Below are 24518 nucleotides of genomic sequence, written 5' to 3'. Positions count from 1 at the left end.
TCCTGGAAGATCCATGCTATCCTCAAAACGCCAAAATCTCAGAAAGCCAGAGTTTGTTCCCCATGTCTATGGATGCGTGTCCCCGTATCTCGTCCAAGTCTCATAAAATGTCGTGAACCTTTCGACAATACATTCCGAAGGGCAGAAAAGTTGTTACACAAGAGGCCCGCGAGGCTTAGATGTGGTGTCTAGCGCGGAGGGAGCGGCGACCGTGGGCTCTCTTCTTCTGCCAGACCAGGACCTCGGTTGTGCCAGACTGGCATTTGGTGCCAGGAGCCATACTCATGAGCACCGACCACTGTCCAGAGGCACAACGCTGGAAATGAGTGCCGGAGACGCAGTTCCACTGGCCCTCGGGGGTGCAGGCCTTGCCGGGAGTCATGGAGCCGTCTGCTGCATCACCAGATCCGGCGCCAGGCGAGGGAGCTGCCGATGGAGCGGCAGAGGGGGCAGCCGAGGGGGCGGCTGAGGGAACGACTGCCGAAGTGGGAGCAGGCACGGCGGTGGGTGCCGCAGATCCTTCGGTGCACTCTTCGCTGGGTGAAGCGGGAATGCTGACGGTCGCAAGTGTGGTCGGTCGGGCAGAGGCAACGGCAGAGTTGCTAGAGGCCGGAACAGTGAGGAAGACACCGCCAGGGCTAATAGGAGTCAGTACAATTACAGTGACATGGGTGAGATTTACTTACAGTCCAGCAGATGAAGAGGCACCTCCGGCAGCGCGAGTAGTCGACTGGGAGCTCGGCTGAGAGACTTGAGAAGCGGCCGGAGCGGACGGGGCAGGAGCGACAGCGTTGGCAGAGCTGCTAGGAGAGCTGCTGCTACCACCTCCAGAGCTACCACCACCGACTGCGACGTCGCAGGTGCCGACGGGGGCAGCGGTCTTGGTGCCGGCGTTGGTGACGTCTCCAGGAGGGCCGGGATTGGGGAACAGAACGTCGGATCCCTCGACGGTGCTGCAGCCGTTGGCGATGTTGGCCTTGAAGATCTGAGGACGGCTGGCGAAGGGAGTGGAAGCACTGCCACCTCCGCCAGTGGTGGTGATGACGGCGCAGTTCATGTAGCTGTGGAAGGGGAATTAGCATGGCCACGGTGAGAATCAGAAGGTCAAGATGGACATACAACTCTCGGTTGCCGACGTTGTTGAACCAAGTCCAGGCGAACAGGGCGTCCTTGGCAGAAGGGGTGTCGGCAGGCAAGGTGAAGGTGAGAGACGAAGTGCCTGCGACAGGGCAGTTGCCGATGTAGCTGTGGATGACGGTGAAGGTCTTGCCGCTATCGAAGGAGAGGGAAGCCTGGCAACTACCGCCGTTGTGGTTGGCACCGCCGGCGATGGTCATGTTGTACTGCTGGCCGGCCTGCCAAGTAGCAACGGGAGAGGCCGCAGCGGTGCCGAGAAGGTTCAAGGTGCCCTTGCAGGGAAAGTCGCTGCCAGAAGCGCTCAGAGGGCTGGTGATACTGTAGTCGATGTCCTGACCGGCGAAGGGGTTCTGCTTGGATCGCAGGGGCGGCGGGTAGGTGATGGCCATATGAGCCGCGGCGTGGCCGGCAAGCAGCACGATCGCGGAGACGAAGGTGGACTTCATGGTGTCGTCTGGTGTTGGAAGAGATTCGGTCTAGGATGATGGTGGTTTTGAGAGGATGAGAAGGTCTTTTTTAGGTGAGCTTCGCTTCCAGATGTTGTTGACAAAAGCTTGGTTGTGTTGACTGGAAGAAGGATGGATGGGATCTTCTGTAGGGTCAAAGAGTGTATTTGCTCCTCGTTTTGAAATGTGTGTTGGTCTGTTGATTTCTTAGGTCGGGATGGCTGAAGAATTGTTGTAGGTGAAAGTAGGTGAGGTGAGTCGGTCAAATCAAGGTGAGTGAGACGGGGTGTCTTCACTTGTCTTTATCTGAATGTGGTCTGGAGAGTCGAGCCGGCTCGAGGAAAGAGAAGAAAAAAAAAGTCGGGTGACTTTTACAATGGAGAAAGGCGGTCGAAGGAATGTGTTCAAACGTCCAAACAATGAGGCTGGTCGGGAGTTGAATAATACCGGCGAATACGTAACCGTTGAAGATTTAGAAGTGGCAGGAAAGGAAGGAACGGCAATGAGGCTACGAGTTCTCCACGTGTAAATGGGGACGAAAGTAGGCCAAGTTGGGCTGAGTCTTGTAGCAGTCAAGAGCGTGGATGACGCAACAACGCTGGACGAGGTTGAGCAACAGAAAAGAGAAATTTGTAGAGATAGACGTGAGAAAGGGGAAAAAAGAAGGTTCCCAAGAACTCGGATCGAGCTGCTACGAATGAAGTCAGGTGAAGATGAAATAAGAGGGCTGAAGAAAGGCGGGAGGCCGTCACGGGCTCTTTATTGTCGAACAAACCACACCACTCCGCCGGCGCATCAGTATCTTGGCAAAGGAAAGGGTGCGAACAAGAGGGGGAGAGCCGCTTCGCTTCCAATGCTTGCCAGGGTCGAAAGGCCTGCTCTCTCACTCTCTGACTTCTCGTCCAGTTGCAGTCCAGAACCTGGATCCTGATCCATGAAAGTGAGGTAGCCATGCGGCCTGGCTAGCGGTCGCGGGGTGTGCCTCTCTCGCGCCGCAAGTCAACCCCTGCCCTGGGCGCATGCACCCATCTTTTCTTCATCGTCATCCAGCAGGTCTACATCGAGATACCTCGGATGCCCATGTTGGATGCCTCCAGCCAACGAGTATAGCTACTTAGGAAGTGTTGGATATGCCAACCTGCAACTCGGATACTAGTGGAAAGCAGAAACCGAAGGGGAGCCCTTGAGATATCCCTTCAACGTAGTGTAGGTCCAGCATGGACGGCGTGTGGTTGATATCCTCCCTTTTCGTCTCCCTCTGGATTCTTCCTCGCAATGACCCAAGGTCCTGGCGCAACTCTCGGCTCCTCCGTCCGTCCCCTTCCTTCCTGTCCAACAACGGCTCCATCCTGAAGAAAAACTCGATAAAGAAGAAATCCCCGAGTTGCGCGCCCCAAAGGAGCAGCAGCTGGATTCCTGTCCTGTGCCCCTTGCACCCTTGCTCAACCCGCCTGCTGCCGCCTTGCGGGTCCCTCACGAACCCCCCGGTCTGGTCTCGCGGAAAGCGTTACAACTTCAGAGTCACTCCCTCCCATTTGGCCGAACAGATCGAGGCATGGCAAGGGTAGGGTACCAAGTCACACCGCACCTCATCGCATGTTCTCGGTGCGATGCGGGTATGTCGGCGAAGGGTACCTGTAAGTTGGCCCTCCTCCTCACCGCGGAGCCACTCTTGAGCGACAAGAAGCGCGTTTGTCTTGTCTCTGATGCGCGGATGAAGTGGCCGAGACTGTGGACAGAGAGAGTGAGCGAGAGAGGTGTGTGGGACGTGGTCCAAAAAAGGTGGGATGAACAGACCCTGGACCGTCCAAAAAGAGACAAAGTGCTGATCCAGGCATGTCATTGGCCCAGGGACGGATGCGCGAATGGCAGGCCACAGCGGTAGCTGTAGCTGCGCGGTAAAGATGTGAAGCGCAAGGGCCGCAAATCGAACCTTGGCTGAGCCGCTGTGCCTCTGAGCTGCTTCCATGTTCGCGAAGTACCTACCATCATACTACCATGCTAGCATATTTGAACCTGGAGGGGGAAACCATCCAGACCGCGTCCAATCAACCAGCCTGCGTGCCTGACTGTCGCTTCAGTGCTCGGCTCACTGATTGGCGCTGTCCGTTTACAATCACCTACCTAGGTAGGCGGGCTACCGCCTTGCCAGCTTGCCTTGCCTTACAGCTCAAGGACAAACACTACAAGACAAGATACATCCCAAGGTGAGCCATGAGAGAATAGGAATAAGACGTCTTTCGGCAACTTGAGCCCGAGATAATCAACACAGGTGGGTAGTTCTTGTGGTCCTTCAATGTCGAACCGCGCAAAAGTGCCCCAGTTACAGTCGTAACCTCACCTTCACCGGTGTCCGGTGATATCTGTGGAGCGCAAAAACCGCCCACGGAAAGCAAAGTCGTCGATCCCCAAAGAAAGGCCCAGGCCGCCCAGGTCCACACGGCTTCATTCCAGCCAGTGTTCGGTGATGCGCGGTGTGCCTCCCGTGCCTCCCCCGCCCTCAGCGCCTCCTCAGCCATCCCCGGGAACCGACTGTGACGTGACTTGGCAGACTTGGAGAAGACGAAAAAGTAGAAACTTTTCAAACGTCCAAACTACCCCATGCTCGATCGGGCAAAGGGCCAAATGAGGGTGGATAAAAGAAGAAAGCAGGGGTTTCTTGAAACATGCGACATGCGCCGTCAAATGGCATGCATCCTACAACCGCCACAAATGAGAATGGAATGTTTCCTGCCATTCCCTGAGGTACCTTAGGTACCTCAATTCTCATACAGCCGCCAGTCGAAAATGCATACCTCCCGCACATGCTAAGTTCTAACAATGGATCCTGCACTGCATCAAGAGGCGCCGTAGGTTGTCACCCTTTCTAAAAATCCCCCCACGATGATACCTCAAACTCTTTAATTATCCACCCTCAACCTCACGACTATATTCAATCCCCCCCATCATCAATAAAATAGCCCAGCCAAGTATGACTAGACCCTTCTCACGTCATTTCATTCTCCATCTCTCCCCGGGCTGTCCAGGAATAATAGTCTTTCAGAATCTAGGAACAAACGTGAACTGCTAGCCCTGTTACCCATGATCAAGGTTTCATCCCGACCTCACATAATCATGTTCCAATTCCATGCTCTTCTTACCTGCTAAAGTAGTTGTGTCATGGTGCCGAATATGCCGTCCCCGAGATATTCCAACAACACTAGGGTTTTCTGGTCTTCTTCTCCCTTTTCTCATGGCCACTCGTGCATCTCTGCTTTGTTTGTCCTTGATCCAAAAGCATTACACAACACTGCAAAGACGGGCATGATTGACTGCCAGAGAACCCCCCAGAACTCATCTTGTCCAATCGGGTGCAATTCACTTTGACCTTTTGAAGTAATGTTTTGTCATTTGGAGCCACCTATTGATAGATGGCTTTTTGGCCTACACTGTTCAACTCCTATGCTTTTCTTTCTCGTCACTAGCTCTACCTAGCTACCGCGACACACCCGGCCTTCACATGTGCGTTTGGATCATGACTGACGTCCTCACATCCCCCTTGATCCTCTGCCGTGATCCGCTTGTGAGGCATGACAGTCCCGCTCCTTCAGGCATCATCGCAGTAGACCCCTGCGTCATCTGAACCCTTTGGACTGTCTTCTCCAACCACAAGCTGACCTATACGTGACTTTCCAGTCCAGCAAACGCACTACATACAGCAAGTCCGACCCTGTCCTCCAGCTCGGTGACTGACTTCCCCCGAATGCTAGCCCCCTCGGAGATATCTCCCCGACAGCCGCTCCAGAGGTTTCCATGGACTGCTTTATGTATTTGCTGGCACATCCAAGTTGGCAGCATCCATCCCAAGCTTCGCGGATCAAGTGGTTATTCATCAACGCTAAAGGGGCCTAGATACTGAGATGTGTTGGGATAATTCTCCATGGCGTTATCGGTATGCCTCGGTGGTTTCGTCGAGCTCTCATTTGGCTTCTTCGGTAGCTCCAGGAGCGTGTCCAGGACCGTTCGCAGGTGCTGAGGGAACCTGTTGAGGACCCTGGTGCTGCCCATGGTTGTTGTACGGCTTGCCTCCATAATTGTTGCTTCCACTGCGGTGCTGTGCACCGTATTGATGCATCTGAGAGGGACTCGTTCCAAAGTGTTGAGGTCCGGGACTATTGTACCCACGCACATTGCCAACTAAGCCGACGTGTTAGCAGTTTATTGATAGCGACCGCCGGGTACCATCTTACCCTGACCGCCGGGTTGCTGCGGAGTGTACGCAGGCTGCTGGTACTGCACGTTGGGGCTCATGCCATATACCGGTTGACCTTGCTGCGAGCCTTGATGAACCATCATCGGCGCTGACGGGCGTCCTGGACTAGGATAGCCGTTGGCTCCCGGAATCGGCTGAGGCGGCGCGCCATTCGGAGGCATGAACTGGTGGTTGCCAGCATACATTGGCATTTGGCCGGGTGCCGGCACCATGCCCTGGGGGTTGATGAATTGAGGCATCATAGGTGCTCCCATGGGGCCGCCAGGCTGCTGCGGCACGTATTGATGGTTTTGGGAGAAGTTCCGGTAACCACCCATCTGAGGTGTAGCCGGTCCACCGTAGGGCTGCATCATAGGCTGGTTGTAGGGCACCTGACCCGCCGAGGTCATCGCTGGCGTGTTGTAAGTGATGGGGACCTGTGCCATACGCGGCGAAGCGAAGGACTGGGCCGAGTTGGAGTGCATCATCCGATGGTCATCCATATTCTGGTACGGTGTATGGGGTACATGTCCATGTTGATTTTGTATTGGCATGGGTGGCATGTGTGGTGACTGACGCGGGCCCATACCGTGCGCAGGTTGCTGCAGATGAAAGGGAAGTTGATGCTGGTGAGCCACGCTGGGCACAACGTGAGTATGGTTCGGTGTGGCAATTGACGACACAGCAAATGACTGCCGCTCCAAGAACTCCTTGGAAGTCATGAGCATCGTGGAATCCGACTTCTCGTTGTCCGAAGGTTGTCTCCAGGTAGGCGGGGTGTCGTATGAGGGTCTCAGACCGTCGTTGTCGTCCCAGTTCCGACCCTGAGGCGGCGTGAATGTCTTGACGTGTGCCAAGATGTAACACTTCTTCACATCAACTGCCTTCGTCTTCCGACGAATCAACTGTCCAGCTGATGACGGGGTCGAAGCTGTCTCTGGGGCGTTGTTGGCAGCAGCAGAGCGAGGACTCGAACCCGCGCTGGGGTGTCCGTTCGGGTTGAAGGACGTCGCAAAGGGGTTCGGTCTGAACTCATGGCTGTTGGGGTTTAACTTCCCGCCAAGGTGACTCGGGACACCGCCTGCACGCCGGAAAGCCTCAGTGTTGTTCGCTGGGCCGGTTGGCGGCATCCGCATGTCAGGGCCACCAGGGTGCTGGTTGGGAGGCGCCGACATCTTCTGCTGCTCCACGTGGCGCAGGCGCTGAGCCAAGGGCTGGCGGTTCTGTTGCGCCATGTGTTGGCCAGATCTATCGTTCCTGTACGATTGGGCGTGATACTGGGGGCTGGCGTAAGACTGGCGAGCGTTGGGATGACGGTTCGGCACATTGGAGGGAGAAATAGTATTAGCTGGCGCCGGACGAGTAGCATTCCTTGTCTCAACGGCGGCTTGAGCAGCCGGGGCATCAGCAGGCGGCTTTGCTGCACCCTCCTTTGATGAAGCGTCCTTGCCCTTCAGAGTAGGTGTCGTCTTGGTACGAGCAACATCTTCCGCGTTCTGGAGAGCCTTTGCCTGGATTTCCTTCTGTTTATCGGGGTCCTTGGCGATAATGGAAATCAGGTCAGTAGGAACTGGAGTCGACAGCTTGAAGGTATCGGCGAATTTCTTCAGTTCAGTCAACTTGACTTCCTTGTCGGCCTTAGCCTTGCTGCTCCGAACTTTTTCAGCATTCTGCCGCTGCTGGCTGGCAAACGTTCTGAACGACTTCAAGACGTCTTCTTCGACCGTCGCAGTAGCACTGGGAGCTCCTGGAGTGCCTTCTTTGACCTGAGGAGAGATCGTTCGGCTTGTAGCTGCAGAGGGACGAGCTTGGGTAGCCGACTTCTCAGCAGCCTTGGCGTCGCCGGGCTTTGCGGCGACGGTCTGCTTCGTTTCTGCAGGCTTCGTCTCTGCAGGCTTCGTCTCAGCCGGCTTGGTCGGCTCCTGCTTCGGGGCAGTCTTTGTAGCGGGGGCAGCAGGCTTGGGATCAGCGGCTTTCGGCGCCTCAGCACCTTGGGTAGCACTGCCCTTGTTGACGAGCTGGCTCAAAAGCTTGGCATCTTCGGGCTTCACTGTGGTCTGCTTCTTTGCGGGGGCTCTCAGTTGCGACGAGATGATCGCGGGGTCAATCGGGGCGCCAACGACAGTCGCATTCGAAGCGGGTGCTCGCTTGGCAGGAGGCGTGTACTTGTTTTCGCGGCTCGACAGAGGAGGGAAGTCCTGACGGCGGACTCCGCTGTATCTGAAAATGGGTGTTAACTTTGGCTGCTTCAAGATGAAGACATCAAGTAGAGAGCCTTACTTGTCTTCCTCATCCCCGCCCTTGTCGTCACCACCGCCAGTGACATAATCCATGACGCGCTCCTCCGCAACGTGCGCCGTGGTGGCCAAGCTTCGCTCGATCTCGCGAGCCTTGCGCTCGGCAGCAGCCATGCGATCACGGTACTGCGGGTGGCTTTTGTCAATGGTTGTTGTGTAGATGTTCTCATCGTAGTCGGTCTTAAGGCCGAAGAGCCGCTCATTCTCGGCAAATTGGTCCCAAGCTCCTCCACTGCCAGATGGCTTCTCCAAGCTGCCATCGATGCCATCATTGGAGTCGGGGACCCATGGCTGGAGGGTTCGCTCGGTGCCGGGTCTGTTGTTGGAAATAGCGGTATCGGTTCTGAACCCAGATCGAGCGCCTGCGGTACAATTAGCCTTATATTTTTTGCAGTGGTCAGGGTTAAAAAAATAGGCATGCCGTTTTGGCCCTTGCCGTCAGCCTTACCACCCATGGCCGAATCCCTCTTATTGTAGGACATATTGTTGGACTTGTTTCCGTTGTTGATTTCGCTCTGAGGTTTCTTAGGGGCGACCATCTTGCAGCCGTGGGCTGTCGAGGTAGTACAGGTAGGGTTCTTTCGACAGCAGTGCCACCTTGGCTACCAATAACCTCCAGTCCCCTACTAGGAAGAAGTCAGCCAATGTTTTGGTTATTATTTTTGTGCACCAGAGCGGAGTGGTCCGGGTCAGAATTTCGAGACGCAATCGAGAATGAAGATACAAATCGACTTCAGGCGGTACGCTGATGGTCGGAGGTCTCTCCGCTGAGGTAAAGAGTCTGTGGATCAGTGGTACTACACACCTTGCGACGGGAATCGGAGGATATATCGGTTCGTTGGGTTCGAGAATCGAGCAGTCGTCGTTGACCCTTGATCGTCGAGATGTTCAGACAGTGAGGCCGCAGCGGGCCCGACAGTTCTGAGCAGATTCACCTGCAGTAACGACAATGTTGACCACGATTAGCTTCCTAGGGTCCAACGGCGGGGGGAGAGAAGCAGTGTGAAGGACAGATAGCTTCAAGTCGCAGCTTGACGTGTGGTTGGCAACGGCGATCAAAGCAGCGAAGAGGGAACAAGGGGAGGTGCGATGCAGTGGGAGAAGGCAGCGCAAAGGAAGAAAGAGAGAAGGTGGTGTTGCTACCTATGTCCAAGGCGTAGGGCTGAAGGACGATGCGAAGATTGGGAAGGAGGATGATGGCTAAGTGTCTCACCTGGTCGAGAGGTTCTGCGAAGAGGGCTGAATAGGCCCAGCAAAAAGGGGAGAGAAACGAAAGTCTCCCCCAGATATGGTCCTTATCGAGAAGGAACTGCTCAATTTGCGTCGCAATTGGGCAACTCCGAGTGGAGGGTTGAGGGGGGGAAGAAGCAGGCACAAGAGACCGGCGTCGATCGTGGGCATAAAAAGGGCGAGGACGTGGAGGGAGTTGGGATTGGGTGTGGAGGTTGAGGTGAGGTGAGGTGAGGCTTTGTTTTCCCTCCACCGGTGTTCAGCAGCAACTGGCACCAGCAGTCCCCTACTGCGTACTGGACCTGTCCGGGTGCTGGGCGTTGTGTGGGATTGGGGGATGCTTAACTTGGGGTACCTTCCTTCGCCCATGGGCCCTGCCCTCTGGTGTGGTGTGCTTCGTACCCTGCGCCTTGCACTTTGGACGGGGGCTAGCGAGGAAAAAAGGCGTGGTGTGGGTGTGGGTGCGGGTACGGATAGTGTTCCCGGGGGATGGCTAGAGATGAGTGGCCCCTGGATCGTTTTAAGCCCCTCGAACCAATCCACCACCATCAGCGCGGTTTATTAAAGGCACGAGACATCTCCTTAGGCTGCCTCATGTCGTCCTATACTGCAGATACACACACTCCTGAGCTAAGGTCTGAGGTTGCTCTTCCAATTTTGGGTGTTCGCACTCGCACAATTACCTCATTCTTGTTCCATTGCTGCAGCCCCCAACTTCTCACCTGAGCTGCTCTCGAAAGCATGTAGGTAAGGTAGGGTAGGTATGGATGGACCGTCTGGTTGTCTGGCTGCTCTGCCTTAACATGAGGTACCCAAAACAGGTACCTTGTCGCCCAATGATACCTTACCTTACCTCACCGAGGGGCCGTGCTCTGTGTTGTCCCCTCACCACCATGTCCATGCAGTGTTTCGAGCAACTCTCTGTCAACATTTGGTGTAGTTTATCATTGCACCTTGTTGCCTCATTCTTTCCTCCCATTAGCTATATGCTTAGCCAAAACTGCCATTGTGATCTTTAAATGCTTCCACAGAGTATCGACCTCTTCCAAGCTACGGTGGTACACCAACTGCAAGTCCATCTTCCTTAGGCAATACGCTCTTGAAGTTGCGCAGTCTTGCCAGTGTACCTAGGTGGAAATGGAAGTCTTCTGGCGAATGCACCCACAGCCAATAAGCTTTTGATCAGGCCCCAACACCAATGGGCTGTGTCCATGTAGCCTTCGTTGGTCCTCTGGTACCCCAAGACCCCTGATGGACCGGTGGTTGTTGTAACCTTGGACGAAGAAACACTATGTGCCATCCTAAGTAGTACTATGTGGCAATGTGCACTCGTTGTAGGGTACATACAGAGCCTCCGTCTTATCTATATCATGTCAATCTCTAAAGGTCAGCCGCGGAGAAGCCAACTGTCAGACCACATGAGAAGGGAAAAGGTAGGTACTACCGTGTCAACCAACAGACTGGTGCGTTTGTAGAGACACATTTTTGTCATCTAGCCCGCGGATTAGACATCGCGCATCTGGAGACTATCTTCGGCCCCTTCATGTTCCTGTGAGCGGTCCCTCTACCCTCCACTTGAGAAACGTTGAGAGACACCGATATCTCTACAGGCTGGTCATTAGAGCAGACAGCAATAGCGTATGATTCTAAGCACAACATGGGACAGTATATGAACAAAACAATTTCATACGTGGGAATTAGGCAAGCTAGGCAGACACAAGAAAATTCTACTACATATGTTCACAAAGGATACATTTCCCCATTCTACCGCAAATGCTTGACTGTTGATACACGGTTCATTCGGCCGCTATAAGACAGGGCTAAATCCCCATTTATACCCGGAGGCCAAGCTCCTCAGCGTACGGCAGAGCGAACAGGTCACCCACTGCCGCAACACTGGCCTTACCCTCCAGGATCGTCTTTGTCGCCTGTGATATGATGGTCAGCGCCTTGTTCTTGAAGATGTATTAGAAATCTCAGTTGACTAACCGCCTTGAGCTTCTCAGCCGTAACAGACTCGATAGACTTGATAGCCTCGGTGGCGTCAACGGCCTTGCCGCTGTGGACGAGGCTGGATCCAGCAAGGAGAATGCTACCGCTGCGCTTCTCGGAAGCTTCAAGGGCATCGAACTTGGCCTTAGCAATAGCCTTGGTCAAGTCCTCCTTGCTGACGGTACCCTCGGCGATGCTCTTCAGAGCCTTAGCGGTCTCCTGGGCAGCACCACGGACAGCAGAGGCTGAGCCAGCGAGCTGGATAGTCAGGAGGCCAGCGTCAGAGTAGGACAGGTTGACGGTTGAGGTGGACAAGCCCGGAACAACACCAACAGCCTTGTTGATCAAGCTGAAGCCAGTGGACCACTTGATGTTGGACTTGCCGCCCAGCAGAGCCGCAAGTACGGCAAGCTCAGGAGAAGCCTGGCCAGTCGTGGCACCGGGGAAAGCGATAACATAGGCGTTTCCAGAGGGGCTGTAGGTACGCTGCTCACCACCAAAGTACTTGGTGGCGGCGGTGTTCAGGGCCAGCTTGCCGGAGGAGGCAGAGGGAACCGACTTGAAGAACTGCTCAGCCCACTTGCTGACGTTCGCGGCAGAGGCACCATCGGCGACAAGGGCGATGTTGGACTTGGCGAAGGCGGCCTGGGCGAAGTCGGAAACGGCGTACTCGCTGAGGTAGGGCTGGATAGGGATCGAGGGCGTCAGGTTGGAGGGAGAGCCGAGGCCGGAGTGGAAAGCAACGGAGTGGGCGGAGTCAAGGGCAAGAGCGGCAGCGCTGGTGCCAGACTGCTTCAAGCGGAGAACAGGCTGGACCTCCTCGTGGAACTCGTGGGCTAGATAAACGGTCAACCAACCATGCCACAATCTTACATGTGTTTGCGAGTCTCACTGGTGTACTTGGTCTGGGAGACGACCTCGGCGAGGAGTTCCGTGAAGTAGGGAAGGTCATCGCGGAAAAAGCTGGCCTCGAGGACGAGGGCTTCGCGGGTGTGGTATGCGGTCAATTGGCTGCCGAGGAGTTCAGACTCGCGAACGATACGCAGACCAGAGCGTTTTGTCGTGTTCTACTCGTTGAAAATCATGTCAGCGCAATGTCTACATAGAAAACATTCCAAGGGTTGGGAACAGGTCGCATCGTACCTTGAAGGCGAAGGACTCGAGGCCAGCGGCCAAACCGGGAAGAGGCTGGTATCTCGTACCGGCCTTTGCCACGATGGCCAACTTGGTCGTAGGGCCCTGGGAGTCTCTGGCAGCAACCTTGACACCACCAACGTCGGCGGTCTCAAAGGCGCCGGAGCCAGCAGCAGCGCTGGCGAACCGGCGACCCGAGATTGTGCGAGCACAGCTCGAGTTGCGGAGGGTCTGCTGCGCAGCCCTCGTGAGGGACGGTCTAGAGATCATTGCGATGATGCGGTTGCCGACAATTGGCAGATCCAGTTTCGTGACGCTCGATTCGTCGGAGCTTCAACAAGAAAGTGCCTCGTTCACATCCCGACCAATTTTCGATCCATCGAACGAGGTTAGCTACGGGTCACTCGTACCGTCACGTGATGAAAAACTGCCTTATCCCCGAACCTCCAATGAAAGCCCGTCTGATTACCTTGCACAGGTGCCTAACACTCCACTCTGCTTCCTCCATCGCCCGTAGTTTACCTTAGGTAATCAAAGTGATGAGTCGCAGAATCCGTGAATCCCAGGTTTCCGACATTACCTAGGTTGTGAGGCTGGTGTCAAGCCACAAGCCACATGCCATCCCAAGAAGGCCTCAATTGACGTCTCAATTTCGGGCTCCATTCGAGCGTCGCAGATCCATTCTTACCTAAGTTTTTGGCACTGCACCTCAGAGGTTCTAGCCACGCCTTCCATCCACCTGGAGCTTCAGCCTCCATGACTCTGTCGGTGACTCGGCGCTTTCCATCGACTTTGTCCCCCACCCCGCCTTAGGTGGCCCGCCGCTCAGAAAAAAAGTTCCCATACTTTTATTTCAGTCCCTCCACCACTTGAAGACCGCGACCCTCACTACGACAAAATCATTCGTGGCCAAGTGCTTTGTTCAATACCCAGCACACGGCACTGTATTATCTCAATGACTTCTCGGTAGCTTGTGTGGCAGCTCTAGGGATATTGAGAGGATCTCTAGAGTCAATTGATTCCTGAATCCAAGCTTCGCCATGTTGGTGGTAGGTTTCGCATCGCGCTGATCAAGCTGAAGTCATAATCCCTCTAACTCCTCCACCAGACCAAGCATGGCGCTGAGCTATGCGCTCACCTCGTCAACGATATATGCGGCGAGCTACCTGCAGTAAGTGTTAAACACTATCCCCATGTCTCACACGGCGCAACATCATCGCACACTCTACACATTATGTACTCTCAACAGATCATGCTAACAAATGCTCTTCTTCCAGCGAATTCTGGCTGTGCTATTCAGCAAGGGCAGATCTACCATTGCTCAACTAATCCAAACCACTGGTCTTACTCCGCGGCAGCTGCGCCATGGCCTAGCCCTCCTCGTTCAGCAAAGCCTTATCTACCACGAGTCCGACTCCAATAACAAGATCGGCACGTATGAAGCGAATCCCGATGGATGTTACAATATTATCCGCGCTGGGAAAATAATCGAGATGGTTGGCACCGAATTCGGCCCCGCGGAACAGGAGATTGTACAAACTATTATGCAGCTCGGCCACGCTAGGGTATCGGATCTCTTACAGGCTTTCGAGGGGAGGAACGGGACAGGTCTTAATGGCGACCATGCGACGAATGGTCATGTCAATGGCAACGGCTCTAAGGCAAAGGTCAACGGGCATGGGCCGTCGCATGCGGCTCAGGAGCTCCACGCTGTCTTGAATCGGCTAATTGTGGCGGAAATTGTTGATCAGGTTGGGCCCAAGACGTTCAGAAACCCTGAAGACGTTTACCGCGAAATCGAAGAGGAGGTCACCAAAACGGCCCCTGGCGAGCGAGCGACAGCACGGAACAAGGAACTCATGCAAACAGAAGTTTCAAAGAGACTCCGAGAAGCACGCGACGAGAGCAAAAAGTTAAAGCGACAAGTCGGACGAGGTAACATGTTTTCGACCAAGCGGAGGAAGCTTGCCAATGGCAAAGGAGCAAGAGAATCCGCAGACTGGGATGAGGATGTACCTGAGATCGACGTGAGTCTTCATCTGCACGAAATACTCTCTTCCTCTTCCCTGGCTAATCACAAAGTTTAGTCGCACATTGTTCTCAGAGTCAACACCGAGAAGTGTCTCGTTGAGCTGCGAAACCAGAAGCTAGCCCAGTACGCAGCCGATGCTTTTGGAGAAGTCACCGGCCTTGTATACCACACGGCTCTACGGCTGTTGACGCAACAGGTGTCCCGCTGTCAGTTGGATCCGAGAATCGACTCTGATAACGACGCAGACGGTCCAGGCTCAAGCACACGCCAAGTCACTGTGACCAGTCTGGAAATACTCGAAAACCTTGATGAATCCGTTGACGTCTCTCATGGAGTTGGAAAGGCTTCTGCAGATCAGATTGACGTTCGCAGTGCTGAGAAGGTTAGAGCCACGCCAGGCCAGCCTATGTACGATTCCGACGACTCTGATTATGAACCTCCGATGGCTCCGAGGGCTTCTGCTCGTCCCAACATGAACGGCGCAGCAGATTCGGGCGGTTCCGAAGACGAGGGGCCACGGACAGCTTCTGGATCCCGCGAGGTCAGATTCGAAGATGGGCCCATATCCGGCGCTAGCCGTATCGATAAAATGAGGCAGCATTTGCTACTACTATCTGAAAGCCGGCAAGGATTTCTGCGGCACTGTGGCAGTCAAGGCCGAGGGCAGTGGACCGTCGATTTCAAGCCATTAATCGAGGGTTTCAAACAGACAGAGGTGGATGCCGTCATCGAGCAGTCATTCGGTCGGCATGGACTGCGTTTGACTCGCATTATGCGAGAGAAGGGCAAGCTGGACGAGAAGATGCTCCCGTCTCTCGCTCTCATGAAGAAAGGAGAAGTTCAGGGCAAAATGCTTGCCATGCAGATGGCCGGCTTCGTTGATGTTCAGGAGGTTCCCAGAGATGCCAGTCGAACAGCGACGCGAACAATGTTCTTCTGGTTCTTTGACATTGAAAGGACCGAGGCGCAGCTGGTTGATGACTACTACAAAGCAATGCTCCGATGCCTTCAAAACCTGGAAGTGCATCGCTACCGAGAACGCAACATTCTGTCATTCGTCGAGAGAAGGGACGTAAAGGGCAAGGAGGAAGAGGTCATGACTGCAGAACACTACAACAAGTACAGCAAGTACCTGGAGTTGCAGAGCAAACTTCTGGCTCATGTCATGAGACTGGACGAACTAGTGGGAGTCTTCAGAGACTACTAGATTGAGGCATAGAACCGTACACTACGCCTCAGGTGCCACCATCATCGGCATATGCAATGAGCTATTGAGCGGGTGGCTCCAAATTGGGGAGGGCAAAAGGATGATAGATACCCAAAATCAAAAGGAAGCGCAGTTTTTTCCAGGAACGGCGTCTCAGCATTATATACAGGCTTCCCTAGCTGAAACGGGGGTGCGACTCTATATTTCGTCCAAGCGGAACGTTTTGTTCTGACAACATGATATGATTTCGAGTGAGAATTTACGTTCAGTAGGTCGCGGTCAAGTGAATCCATATCTATAGACCGAGCCGCAATCCAGTCCGATCGGTCGAGAACGGTCTGAGCTAGCGTACCGGTCGGTAGATGGAAGCTGCTTCGGCGCGGCGAACCAATCCCTGCCGTGCTAGGCTCCACTTCCCGGTGCTCGGCGGTCCAGGGGGGCCTGTCCCTGCAGGGTCAGCAAAAGTTAAGCTGCGAGTTCGGTCCAAAGTGGTTGAGTAAAAATTTCCCAGCTGTCGACTCCAAAACTTTGAATCACCCTCCTCTTTTGAGCTCCTGATATCCGTGCCCCCACGACCTGACGACAGTCCGAACCTCTGGAACCCGCCTTTCTTTGCTCTTGTTCAATTGGATTTCTATAGTTTCCTCTTCGCACTTTATCGCAGATTCCTATCAAGATGTCTCCGACTGCTGGTACTGGACGGGAGAAGGAGTCGAACACCGCGCGACTTCTGGGCTCCGGTATGCTCCCTCTTTTTTGCGCCCGCGCATGAAAGCCCGGCGCGCTGACGTTTTGCAGGCTCCGCTGGTATCGCTGAATTGGCCGTCTTCCACCCCGTGAGTTCCACGAAGAGCTACGATTAGTTGAAGAGCTGTGGGACGAGAAGCTAATAAGAAGCTCAGGTCGACACCATCGCGAAGCGCTTGATGAGCAACCAGACCAAGGTACGCCGGACCGAGCTCCACCCCCTCCCTTTCCTGCCTCCCGCAAGCAAAGCTTCAACGACATGGGAAAGCTGACACGTTTTCGCATTTAAGATCTCCGGCGTCGAGCAGCTCAACAAGGTCATCTTCAAAGACACCGCCAACGCGACAGCGGGCCGCAAGTTCGTTTCGCTCTTCCCCGGTCTGGGATACGCCGCCGGCTACAAGGTCCTCCAGAGAATATACAAGTATGGCGGTCAGCCCATCGCCAGGGACTTATTGGCCAAGAACTATGGCGAGGACTTTGAGCGCGCCTTCGGCAAGAAGACTGGCAAGGCTATCATGCACTCCACCGCCGGCAGGTGAGTAAATTCTCTCAGTCGCAAAGCTCGGAGACCGAGAACCTGTGGGGACAGACTCGCATTTCTGACGCACGACTTCATCACAGTTTGATCGGTATCGGAGAGATCGTCCTCCTTCCCCTCGACGTCCTCAAGATCAAGAGACAGACAAACCCCGAGGCCTTCCGCGGCCGTGGTGTTTTCAGAATCGTCGCCGACGAGGGCTTCGGCCTGTACAGAGGTTGGGGTTGGACCGCCGCCCGTAACGCTCCTGGTTCTTTCGCTGTAAGCACATTCTAGTCTCAATTTCGGGTCTATGACAGTGACTAACCTGTGTTTCTTTCCTATCGACAGCTCTTCGGTGGTTCCGCCTTCACAAAGGAGTACCTTTTCAAGCTCGAGGACTACAACAAGGCCTCGTGGTTCCAGAACTTCATCGCCTCCATCGCCGGCGCCTCCGCCTCCCTCCTCGTCTCCGCTCCCCTCGACGTCATCAAGACCCGTATCCAGAACCGCAACTTTGAGAACCCCGAGAGTGGTTTCAGAATCATCTCCAACATGATGAAGAACGAGGGTGCCACCGCATTCTTCAAGGGCCTGGTTCCCAAGGTAAGACTATTCAGCAGCTCCCCTTCAACTCCTTCCTCTATCGACCACCTGCTGACATTCGATTTTCCTTTTAGCTCCTCATGACTGGACCCAAGCTGGTCTTCTCATTCTGGCTTGCACAGACCCTCATTCCCGCTTTCGATGGCATGATTAAGAAATAAACGAAGAAGAAGAAAAGGAGCCTAGATGTTCACAACAAAAAGAAAACAAGCAACGGCGTTGGATGGGTAGAACGTGGAGTCTCGGAGCTGAGCCCGATAGATCGTTGGACATGACGAAGACTCGACGAAAGGGTATAGACAAAGATGAGAGAGCGAGGCCTAGCAGCTACCCGAAAAGAAGGTTGGCTTGCGGCCCGGTTAATGTACAACAAAGTAGGGTTCATCTTGATGAGAAAAATCGCCTCTGTTATTAATAAAGATACATATCAAAGACAATGCCTCTATCGGGAAACATCAAGGCTCTTGGTCCTTGGGGATGTGACTTTTAAACCTGTAGAAACCCGCACCCTGGTATTTGAAGCTGTCTGTGGGTGCTCCATTGCTAGGCAAATTTCAACTTAAGGATCGATATAACACACTTAATCAGTAAACATAGGCTCTACAGCTTAGCAATGGCATTATCTCCCGCAAGCAACACCTCAATTTCCCGTCCTACGGTAGTCCCTCTCTCAATTGCCCCGTCAATGAACCCTCGCCATCCATCGGCCCAATCGGCGCTCGCGAAGTGAACCCTTCCCTCTGGTCTTTGGAGCTCCTTAAGCCACTTGCTCATTGAATTAGGTCCCCAGCAACTCCAAGTCCCTTTGGCAAGGCCGTCGTTGGCCCAATCGTGGGTGAGGTAAGCTGTTACCTCAGCTTCAGGTCTGATGTTATTTCGAAAAGTCGTGATCATCTCAGTAGACGCCTTCGTGTCGATATGACGCGCGCCATAGCCAAACCCGATGCAAAAGTTGCCAGAGTCTGCTTGGTCAGTGGTGCCGTTGTGGTCTGAGAATGCAAAACACCAAGGTGAGGTCCCATATCCATTCGCCATGGAGAACCATCCCGGTTCAGGCTTCGCAAGCCGGAAATGAACCTTGCTTCCCTTATTGATGTGACCTGCCCGAACGGCTTCCAGTCTGAGTGGTGAGAGGGGGGGGGAGAAGGACACGTCTGACAGACAGTTCCTTGGGCATATTCTTAGCATCTTAGGAATTCGAGTTGAAGAGGAAGCACTCACAGGGGAATAGTTGAGATACAATACTTGGCCTCGAACCGACGTCCATTCTTCGTAGACACCACAACAGTCGATCCCCGCTGCTCTACCTTTTCAACCACGGCGTTTAACACCACATGTCCGCGGTAGTCATCCAGAATCGCTCGGGCCAGCGAAGTCATCCCGCCTCCACCGAGCTTGTACATCCCAGCAAGCTCAAACGTTCCGGCCATAGAGTGGCCTCCCAGAGCATACCACCGCAGGACTTCAGTGAAACCGCACTCGCTGCCGGGGACCGCGCCAAAAGAACTGATCATGGCGTCGAAGAGGTCCTTGTCGCGTTGGCTGACGTCGAGTTGATCCAGACGGTCTTTGGCGGAGAGATGATCGTACTTTGTCCAGAGCGCAGGAAGGCGGAATGGGTCGTGGGGATAAGGCATCAACTCGCGGCTGGACAGACCGTCGATGGAGAAAAACGCATCCGCGACATTTTGGACGGCTATGTTGGTGGCAAGAGTATCGACCAGCGCAGGCCTCGAATCTTGTGGTGTGTAGAATGTGTGTTCCACGGCAGCTGTGCCTGAAGACGTCTTCAGGTTGAATTGTAGGCCGTATCGACGGATTTCTGTAAAAACATGGGGTTGATGCCTGTTCGTCCTCTAGTCAGTCGGTCTGCATCATTTGCTTGGTGATAACTTGAGAAGACTTTCCAGTGTACCCATGTCCCGCCCATCTCAAAGTCCTCTCCTAGCGCATTGGCTGTCCATGTCCTTCCTCCTATGCGATCTCGGCCTTCCAAGAGAAGAACTCGAGTGCTAGAGTCACGGCTAAGGTTGCGCGCGGCAATGAGACCGGCGAAGCCGCTTCCGATTACAATTACGTCGTATGTTTCTGTGATGGAAGATTCCAGGGTAGATTCGATCATTGCCTTTGTACTTAGACCGATCGTTTCCCCGGACGGAGTCCAGAGGTAGCCGTCTCGAGTTGAAGGCATGGTGTGAAAGGAGAACGACGGGTTGTAGAGCGGATGATAACCTATGACGATGTCCAACGAGTAATTACTAGAGCAAGCTGATGAAAACAAGATGGTCCAAAGCCTGAATCCGACTGGAAAGGCAGAGTCTATTTATGCCCATGTCCACCACTCCCGTCTCTGCTATCGCCGTTGTCGACTACATCGTGGCGGGTGGGGACACATATTTCCTAATTAGGACAAAAAGTGCGAGGTGCGCTAATACATCCTGAAGCGTGTGAACGGATGGCATTCAACTGCCGAGACCTCCAAACTCGCTGATAACGCTGGTTCTTCTTTGAGTCTTTATTCTTGAATGCTTTTCTACTTACTCCGCCTCTGCTGATACCAATGCCTGGTAAAGTCTGCGGGTTCTCATGTGTAAGTCTGGGCTGAAGTACCTCTGCCATGCTTGTTATACCTTTACCCTAACATTGTCTCTAGCCCCCTTTCTTCCATTACATCGATCCAATGATGATTTTGACTCTTTGGTATGAGATCACCAGAGCAATCTGCAGCGTCTAAGTTATCCAAGCGCGCCCAAACTTCCTCCAAGATGAGCAACCCATGCCTCACGGGTTTCAGTCGAATCAACTGGTAAAGCCAACGGGTGCGTATTTTTACAAAATCTCTCCACCTTGCGACATCTTTCGAACTGCCCAGAAACTCAATACCTTCACCGGCAATATTCTCTCTCGAAACTAGACCGAGAACGCTCCCGGCGATGATGAGCGGTAAAAGCTGCGTCGAGACGGTGCCAGATGTGACGGGTATCCCTTCCATGATCCAGAGTATTCTCAAAGCAAGATTGCAAACTCTTTCTACCGGCCGGTTCTTCTCCTGCTCATCATCATTCAGCCCGGCGTCGTGGTTCTGAACGACGTGTGTGCCCACTACTTCGGGAAATGCCCTAGTCAACTCGAGTAGAGCCGCCAGCCGGTAACATTGCTCCATGGCGATGAGGTGACCCGGAGGCGTAAACACATCCCCGATATCCGTGACTGAGCTCACAGTCGGCGCTTCAAGTGCCGAAATGCTCTGTATCAAGACCGTGGCTTGTCGTAAGAGATCCGAGTAGTAGGATGTATCCTGGGTAATGCCGTCACTCCTTTGGAACATGCCCGATGAGCTACGCCGCAGAGCTCTCAGCCTCCTCACCAGCGCCGCCGTTTTAGCGAGGTAGATGAACGTGGCTGTTCCGACACCCGTCCAGGGACATGGGTACCTTTTGAGAGAATATGGGAGGTGGCAGAAGACGTCTAGATAGGATAGGGCATCTGTGTCTTGGTCCACGATGAAGGAGCTCATGGCTTCCCAGTACACCATGGATGAGATCATAAAGACTTGCGTCGCGCCCATTATCATTCTGTCGTTGGTGGTGTTGAGATGGCTGGATGACATCCAAGCCTTGAAGAGTTCCCTCGATCCGTGGAGATGCACTAACCCCGTGGAAGATACGACGTGCCAGGCCTGTTTGTAAACTCATCAACCATAGATCACAGGAGAATTTGAATGAAGCTGAGAGAGCGTTGAGAACATACCGATGTCATTCCTAGTAAGATAGTCCCCAGCAGCACATCATCTTGAATATTAGATCCAACAAATCTCCCTACTGTTGATTCATGGCGGATGGACACTTCAAGCCCGTCGATAGGGGGTGGCGTGGGTAGCTGCCCAGCTAAGTATGAGATGGCCTTGGTCTGGAGTTCCAATGGAACAGCAATCTTTGACTCTTCGTTTTGGTACAGGTGTGCGGCGGACATGCTCAACACGCAGTAGAGCAGCAGCGGAGACTGACTGAATAGCCTAGGCACTTCCGAGCGGAATGGATTGTGCAAGGAATCGAACGAGGAAAGAACATGGCAGACTGTAGAAAAGTAATAGTGCAAGAGTGCTGATACCTCTCCCGAACAGTCCTGAAACGGCCTGATGGTACCTATGCTCTTCAACGTTCCTGACACCAAGACAGTATCGAATTCCCTGGTCTCAATGGGACGGGGTACATCTTCAAGATGTGTAGGTGCCAGCAATGTCGGATTCTCCGGCAACACTGGGAGTCTCTGGTCACGTTCAGCCAGTCTGGAAGTCTTTCCTCTGCAAACATTGGCCGTGTTGCGGTCAGAGACCGCCGTCTTCTCATATTTGGTAGACCATTTCACAGGTCTCTTGTATCCGGGGCATTCGGTCCCAATCTTGATACATCTCTGGCAGCTCGGCTCTTGCTCGTCGCACTTGACGCGCTTTTGGTTTGCACTCCGTTGTTAGGTTTGAGTCTCAAAGCTTTCGATAGAAATGCCAGCTCATAGCAGACTCACCCGTCGCTTACACACGAGGCAACCACCTTGATTAGAAGCCGGGTGTTAGTCAAGGGGCCGACCACAGTAGATATAAGAGGTGCGGGTGTTACCCACTTCGAGACTTTTCCTTCTTATTCCGAACGGGCTGGTTCATCGTCATTGAAATAACAGAGATCTAAAATCCAACTTTATTGAGAATTGTTTCATCCAATCCTGAAGTATGGCGGTTGTCGGTTTGGTGTTATCGGGTTCCCCGCTCTCTCGGAACTTGTACGGAACGGTTTGGTGTTGTGGTGCGGAACCGGCTCCGACTAAGATAAGGGAGATAAAGAGCATTTACCATTTCAATGATGAGATTTTCGTACAACTTAAAGAGCTGCATGGTCTCGGAGAATCGCGTGTCTCAAAAGGAGGCACTACCTAAATGTAAGATTGAAGAGAGGTGGACTCGATTGTGTGGACCTCCCGTGCCTGATGTTGGTATGAGGGTTGAGGGATTGGAGGGAAAGTTGAGGCAAATGTCTTACTTCCTACTCAAACACTGAGATCGCTGTGTCTAGTTGTCATTCGTTTCCTTTTCAATGGGGTTATTCGTCTATAGAGGATGAGGCAAAGTCCTTCTATCCTCGAAGAGCAGCAAACATGTCCAGACAGAATATCACGCTCATCGAGGATCACGAATCCTAAGTTTTCTATTTGTACCGCCTCACACGAATTACAGTGACTCATAGATCATTAAAGACTCATCATTAGATAACCAAAGACTGAATGTCATACTTTCAGTGTCAACGGCTTAGTCGCCTTTGGAGCTATTGATAAGTGTAAGGTCTTGTAGCGCGAGCTTAAGACGATTGCCGTATTGTGAAAACGAACTATACCAGGAAACCCTATGTACTTATTTGGTTCATCTCAACTAAGTAGCCCAAGAAGTCTGTAGAAGAACAATTTTGCAAGGAACGTATTCTCTATTCCTCATGCTCTTTGGTGGAGTCTAGTGAAGGTTCGGGGACTAAAGCGGGCAACAGCCAGATATCTAACACAAATCTCATATTATCAGGAGTAATTCTGACATCTAGTCCCTCAGAAGAGTTATCTTGGAGTGTAAACAGCCTTACTTCCACTCTTCACAACCACACAAACTTCCTTCTAGACACAATCTCTCGTCATCCCACCACAATATGATCATCTTACTCGCCTCAAACCACCACATACGACCATACCCATTGGAAAATTCGGGATCCCGTCCGCTCTCCCATAGACAAGCCAATGAGGGCCGGATTAGTAGTTGGGTCGGTGACGACCATCGAATACCTGGTGTTGTATGTTTTTGGGTTGATTTTCGTCGTGTTTTGAGGTTTTTGTGCTCCACCACGGACAATCTCACGATATGTCCCCACTTTGCTGCTCACCCCGGCCTCACGACCCACATGTGATATCTTGCTAAACATGCTTTCAAATTGCGGTGAGAAGATCATTTTGATTTCTTTGGGGGAATTTCCGTATGCTTCGTTGATCTTGTATACGGTAGGGTGTTGATAGGAAGTGGAAAGTGACGGGCGTTTGTTTACCCTAGGCATGGCCTACTTTACGGTACACACACACACTGCGATGAATAGCACCGCATGCAGCATAACTCAATTGACATAATGAATGATACTCAATTATTTCTGCCTTGAATTTGAGTATTTTGGCCGAAGATCGGAGCTCTCTACTGCTATGCTTATTGCACAACAAGTTGACTAATAAGCGATATTCAACCGTCAACGGTCTTACGGGATGTCACTTCCCCCACGTCGCCCACATTACAAACTTACGCTTTCGGCGGGAATCGAACGGTCATTCCTCCAGTGTCTTAGTCAACGATTCAGTTTGCTTCCCCTCCTCCACGATGTTCAAGGGTATTGGGGTCTTGGGGTCTTGACCGGGCGCGACTCGTGAGCAACCCAGGCGCGGGGGGATCGACTGGGAGTTTAGGTACTCGTAAAAGAAAAGGAATCATCCCCGCTCTTCCAATGCAGACTTTCAAGCACGAAGATGGATTAGTGGAAAACGAGGCCCGTCCGTCGTGTCGTGAGCAGCTTTGGTTCTCGAGACTTTTGTGGACCACAGCGTTCACCAAGTGGAGGGCCCAAACCTGGAAGTTGTTCCCTTTCAGGGTCTTTCTCGAGACAGTGCCAATATCGTCGGTCGAGCGGTCGTGGGAACAGACGTGCATTGTTGTCTGCTGTCGCGTGCATACGTGTCTGCGACTTTTGACTCGTCGATCAGTCCATGCAACAATGTGTCAGGTGGTCACGAAAAGGCTGGATCATGTCCCACTGCAACTCCGAATCTGAATTCTTTTTTGGGGGAGAGAGATTTCTCAGATCCGAGGTTGGCGAGGGTCAGGCTGTCACGCCGTACACATTGCGCAGAGGGTTTGTGGTTGCATTG

At 53.2% G+C, this 24518-nt stretch overlaps 11 protein-coding genes across 11 annotated transcripts; 5 read left to right on the top strand and 6 right to left on the bottom strand.

Annotated features, from left to right (window-relative positions):
- Positions 1-175: 175 nt before the first annotated feature.
- Positions 176-1583, bottom strand: CTAM01_03449 (extracellular protein; the record flags this gene model as incomplete). The annotated part of the gene is made up of 3 exons (XM_060519484.1): positions 176-638; positions 687-1061; positions 1120-1583. The coding sequence occupies 3 exons, from the start codon at positions 1581-1583 to the stop codon at positions 176-178; spliced, it is 1302 nt and encodes a 433-aa protein (XP_060385690.1).
- A 1217-nt stretch (positions 1584-2800) lies between these two features.
- On the top strand, positions 2801-3151 carry CTAM01_03448 (uncharacterized protein; the record flags this gene model as incomplete). The annotated part of the gene is made up of 1 exon (XM_060519483.1): positions 2801-3151. One exon carries the CDS (start codon positions 2801-2803, stop codon positions 3149-3151), a length of 351 nt encoding a protein of 116 aa, XP_060385689.1.
- Positions 3152-3581: 430 nt separating this feature from the next.
- On the top strand, positions 3582-3794 carry CTAM01_03447 (uncharacterized protein; the record flags this gene model as incomplete). The annotated part of the gene is made up of 1 exon (XM_060519482.1): positions 3582-3794. One exon carries the CDS (start codon positions 3582-3584, stop codon positions 3792-3794), a length of 213 nt encoding a protein of 70 aa, XP_060385688.1.
- A 948-nt stretch (positions 3795-4742) lies between these two features.
- CTAM01_03446 (uncharacterized protein) lies at positions 4743-4949 on the top strand (the record flags this gene model as incomplete). Its single annotated transcript, XM_060519481.1, has 1 exon — positions 4743-4949. The coding sequence occupies one exon, from the start codon at positions 4743-4745 to the stop codon at positions 4947-4949; it is 207 nt and encodes a 68-aa protein (XP_060385687.1).
- Positions 4950-5541: 592 nt separating this feature from the next.
- On the bottom strand, positions 5542-8650 carry CTAM01_03445 (LsmAD domain-containing protein; the record flags this gene model as incomplete). The annotated part of the gene is made up of 4 exons (XM_060519480.1): positions 5542-5759; positions 5813-8034; positions 8095-8473; positions 8560-8650. The coding sequence occupies 4 exons, from the start codon at positions 8648-8650 to the stop codon at positions 5542-5544; spliced, it is 2910 nt and encodes a 969-aa protein (XP_060385686.1).
- Positions 8651-11173: 2523 nt separating this feature from the next.
- CTAM01_03444 (peptidase M16 inactive domain-containing protein) lies at positions 11174-12737 on the bottom strand (the record flags this gene model as incomplete). The annotated part of the gene is made up of 4 exons (XM_060519479.1): positions 11174-11269; positions 11331-12169; positions 12226-12400; positions 12477-12737. 4 exons carry the CDS (start codon positions 12735-12737, stop codon positions 11174-11176), a joined length of 1371 nt encoding a protein of 456 aa, XP_060385685.1.
- A 770-nt stretch (positions 12738-13507) lies between these two features.
- CTAM01_03443 (RNA polymerase III subunit RPC82) lies at positions 13508-15706 on the top strand (the record flags this gene model as incomplete). Its single annotated transcript, XM_060519478.1, has 4 exons — positions 13508-13516; positions 13576-13638; positions 13745-14494; positions 14555-15706. The coding sequence occupies 4 exons, from the start codon at positions 13508-13510 to the stop codon at positions 15704-15706; spliced, it is 1974 nt and encodes a 657-aa protein (XP_060385684.1).
- A 676-nt stretch (positions 15707-16382) lies between these two features.
- Positions 16383-17740, top strand: CTAM01_03442 (uncharacterized protein; the record flags this gene model as incomplete). Its single annotated transcript, XM_060519477.1, has 7 exons — positions 16383-16446; positions 16505-16542; positions 16609-16650; positions 16744-16991; positions 17078-17255; positions 17325-17579; positions 17654-17740. 7 exons carry the CDS (start codon positions 16383-16385, stop codon positions 17738-17740), a joined length of 912 nt encoding a protein of 303 aa, XP_060385683.1.
- A 439-nt stretch (positions 17741-18179) lies between these two features.
- Positions 18180-19869, bottom strand: CTAM01_03441 (lysyl oxidase-like protein 2/3/4; the record flags this gene model as incomplete). The annotated part of the gene is made up of 3 exons (XM_060519476.1): positions 18180-18699; positions 18801-19310; positions 19412-19869. Coding segments are annotated over 3 exons (1488 nt in total), but the record flags the coding sequence as incomplete, so codon positions are not given.
- Positions 19870-20211: 342 nt separating this feature from the next.
- CTAM01_03440 (uncharacterized protein) lies at positions 20212-21551 on the bottom strand (the record flags this gene model as incomplete). Its single annotated transcript, XM_060519475.1, has 2 exons — positions 20212-21258; positions 21330-21551. 2 exons carry the CDS (start codon positions 21549-21551, stop codon positions 20212-20214), a joined length of 1269 nt encoding a protein of 422 aa, XP_060385681.1.
- A 1730-nt stretch (positions 21552-23281) lies between these two features.
- On the bottom strand, positions 23282-23662 carry CTAM01_03439 (uncharacterized protein; the record flags this gene model as incomplete). Its single annotated transcript, XM_060519474.1, has 1 exon — positions 23282-23662. The coding sequence occupies one exon, from the start codon at positions 23660-23662 to the stop codon at positions 23282-23284; it is 381 nt and encodes a 126-aa protein (XP_060385680.1).
- Between the last annotated feature and the right edge of the window lie 856 nt (positions 23663-24518).

This window comes from Colletotrichum tamarilloi (assembly GCF_030869305.1).
Source record: "Colletotrichum tamarilloi strain Tom-12 chromosome Unknown Scaffold_8.1, whole genome shotgun sequence".
NCBI lineage: Eukaryota > Fungi > Ascomycota > Sordariomycetes > Glomerellales > Glomerellaceae > Colletotrichum > Colletotrichum tamarilloi.
This window is presented reverse-complemented; position numbering and strand designations above follow the sequence as displayed.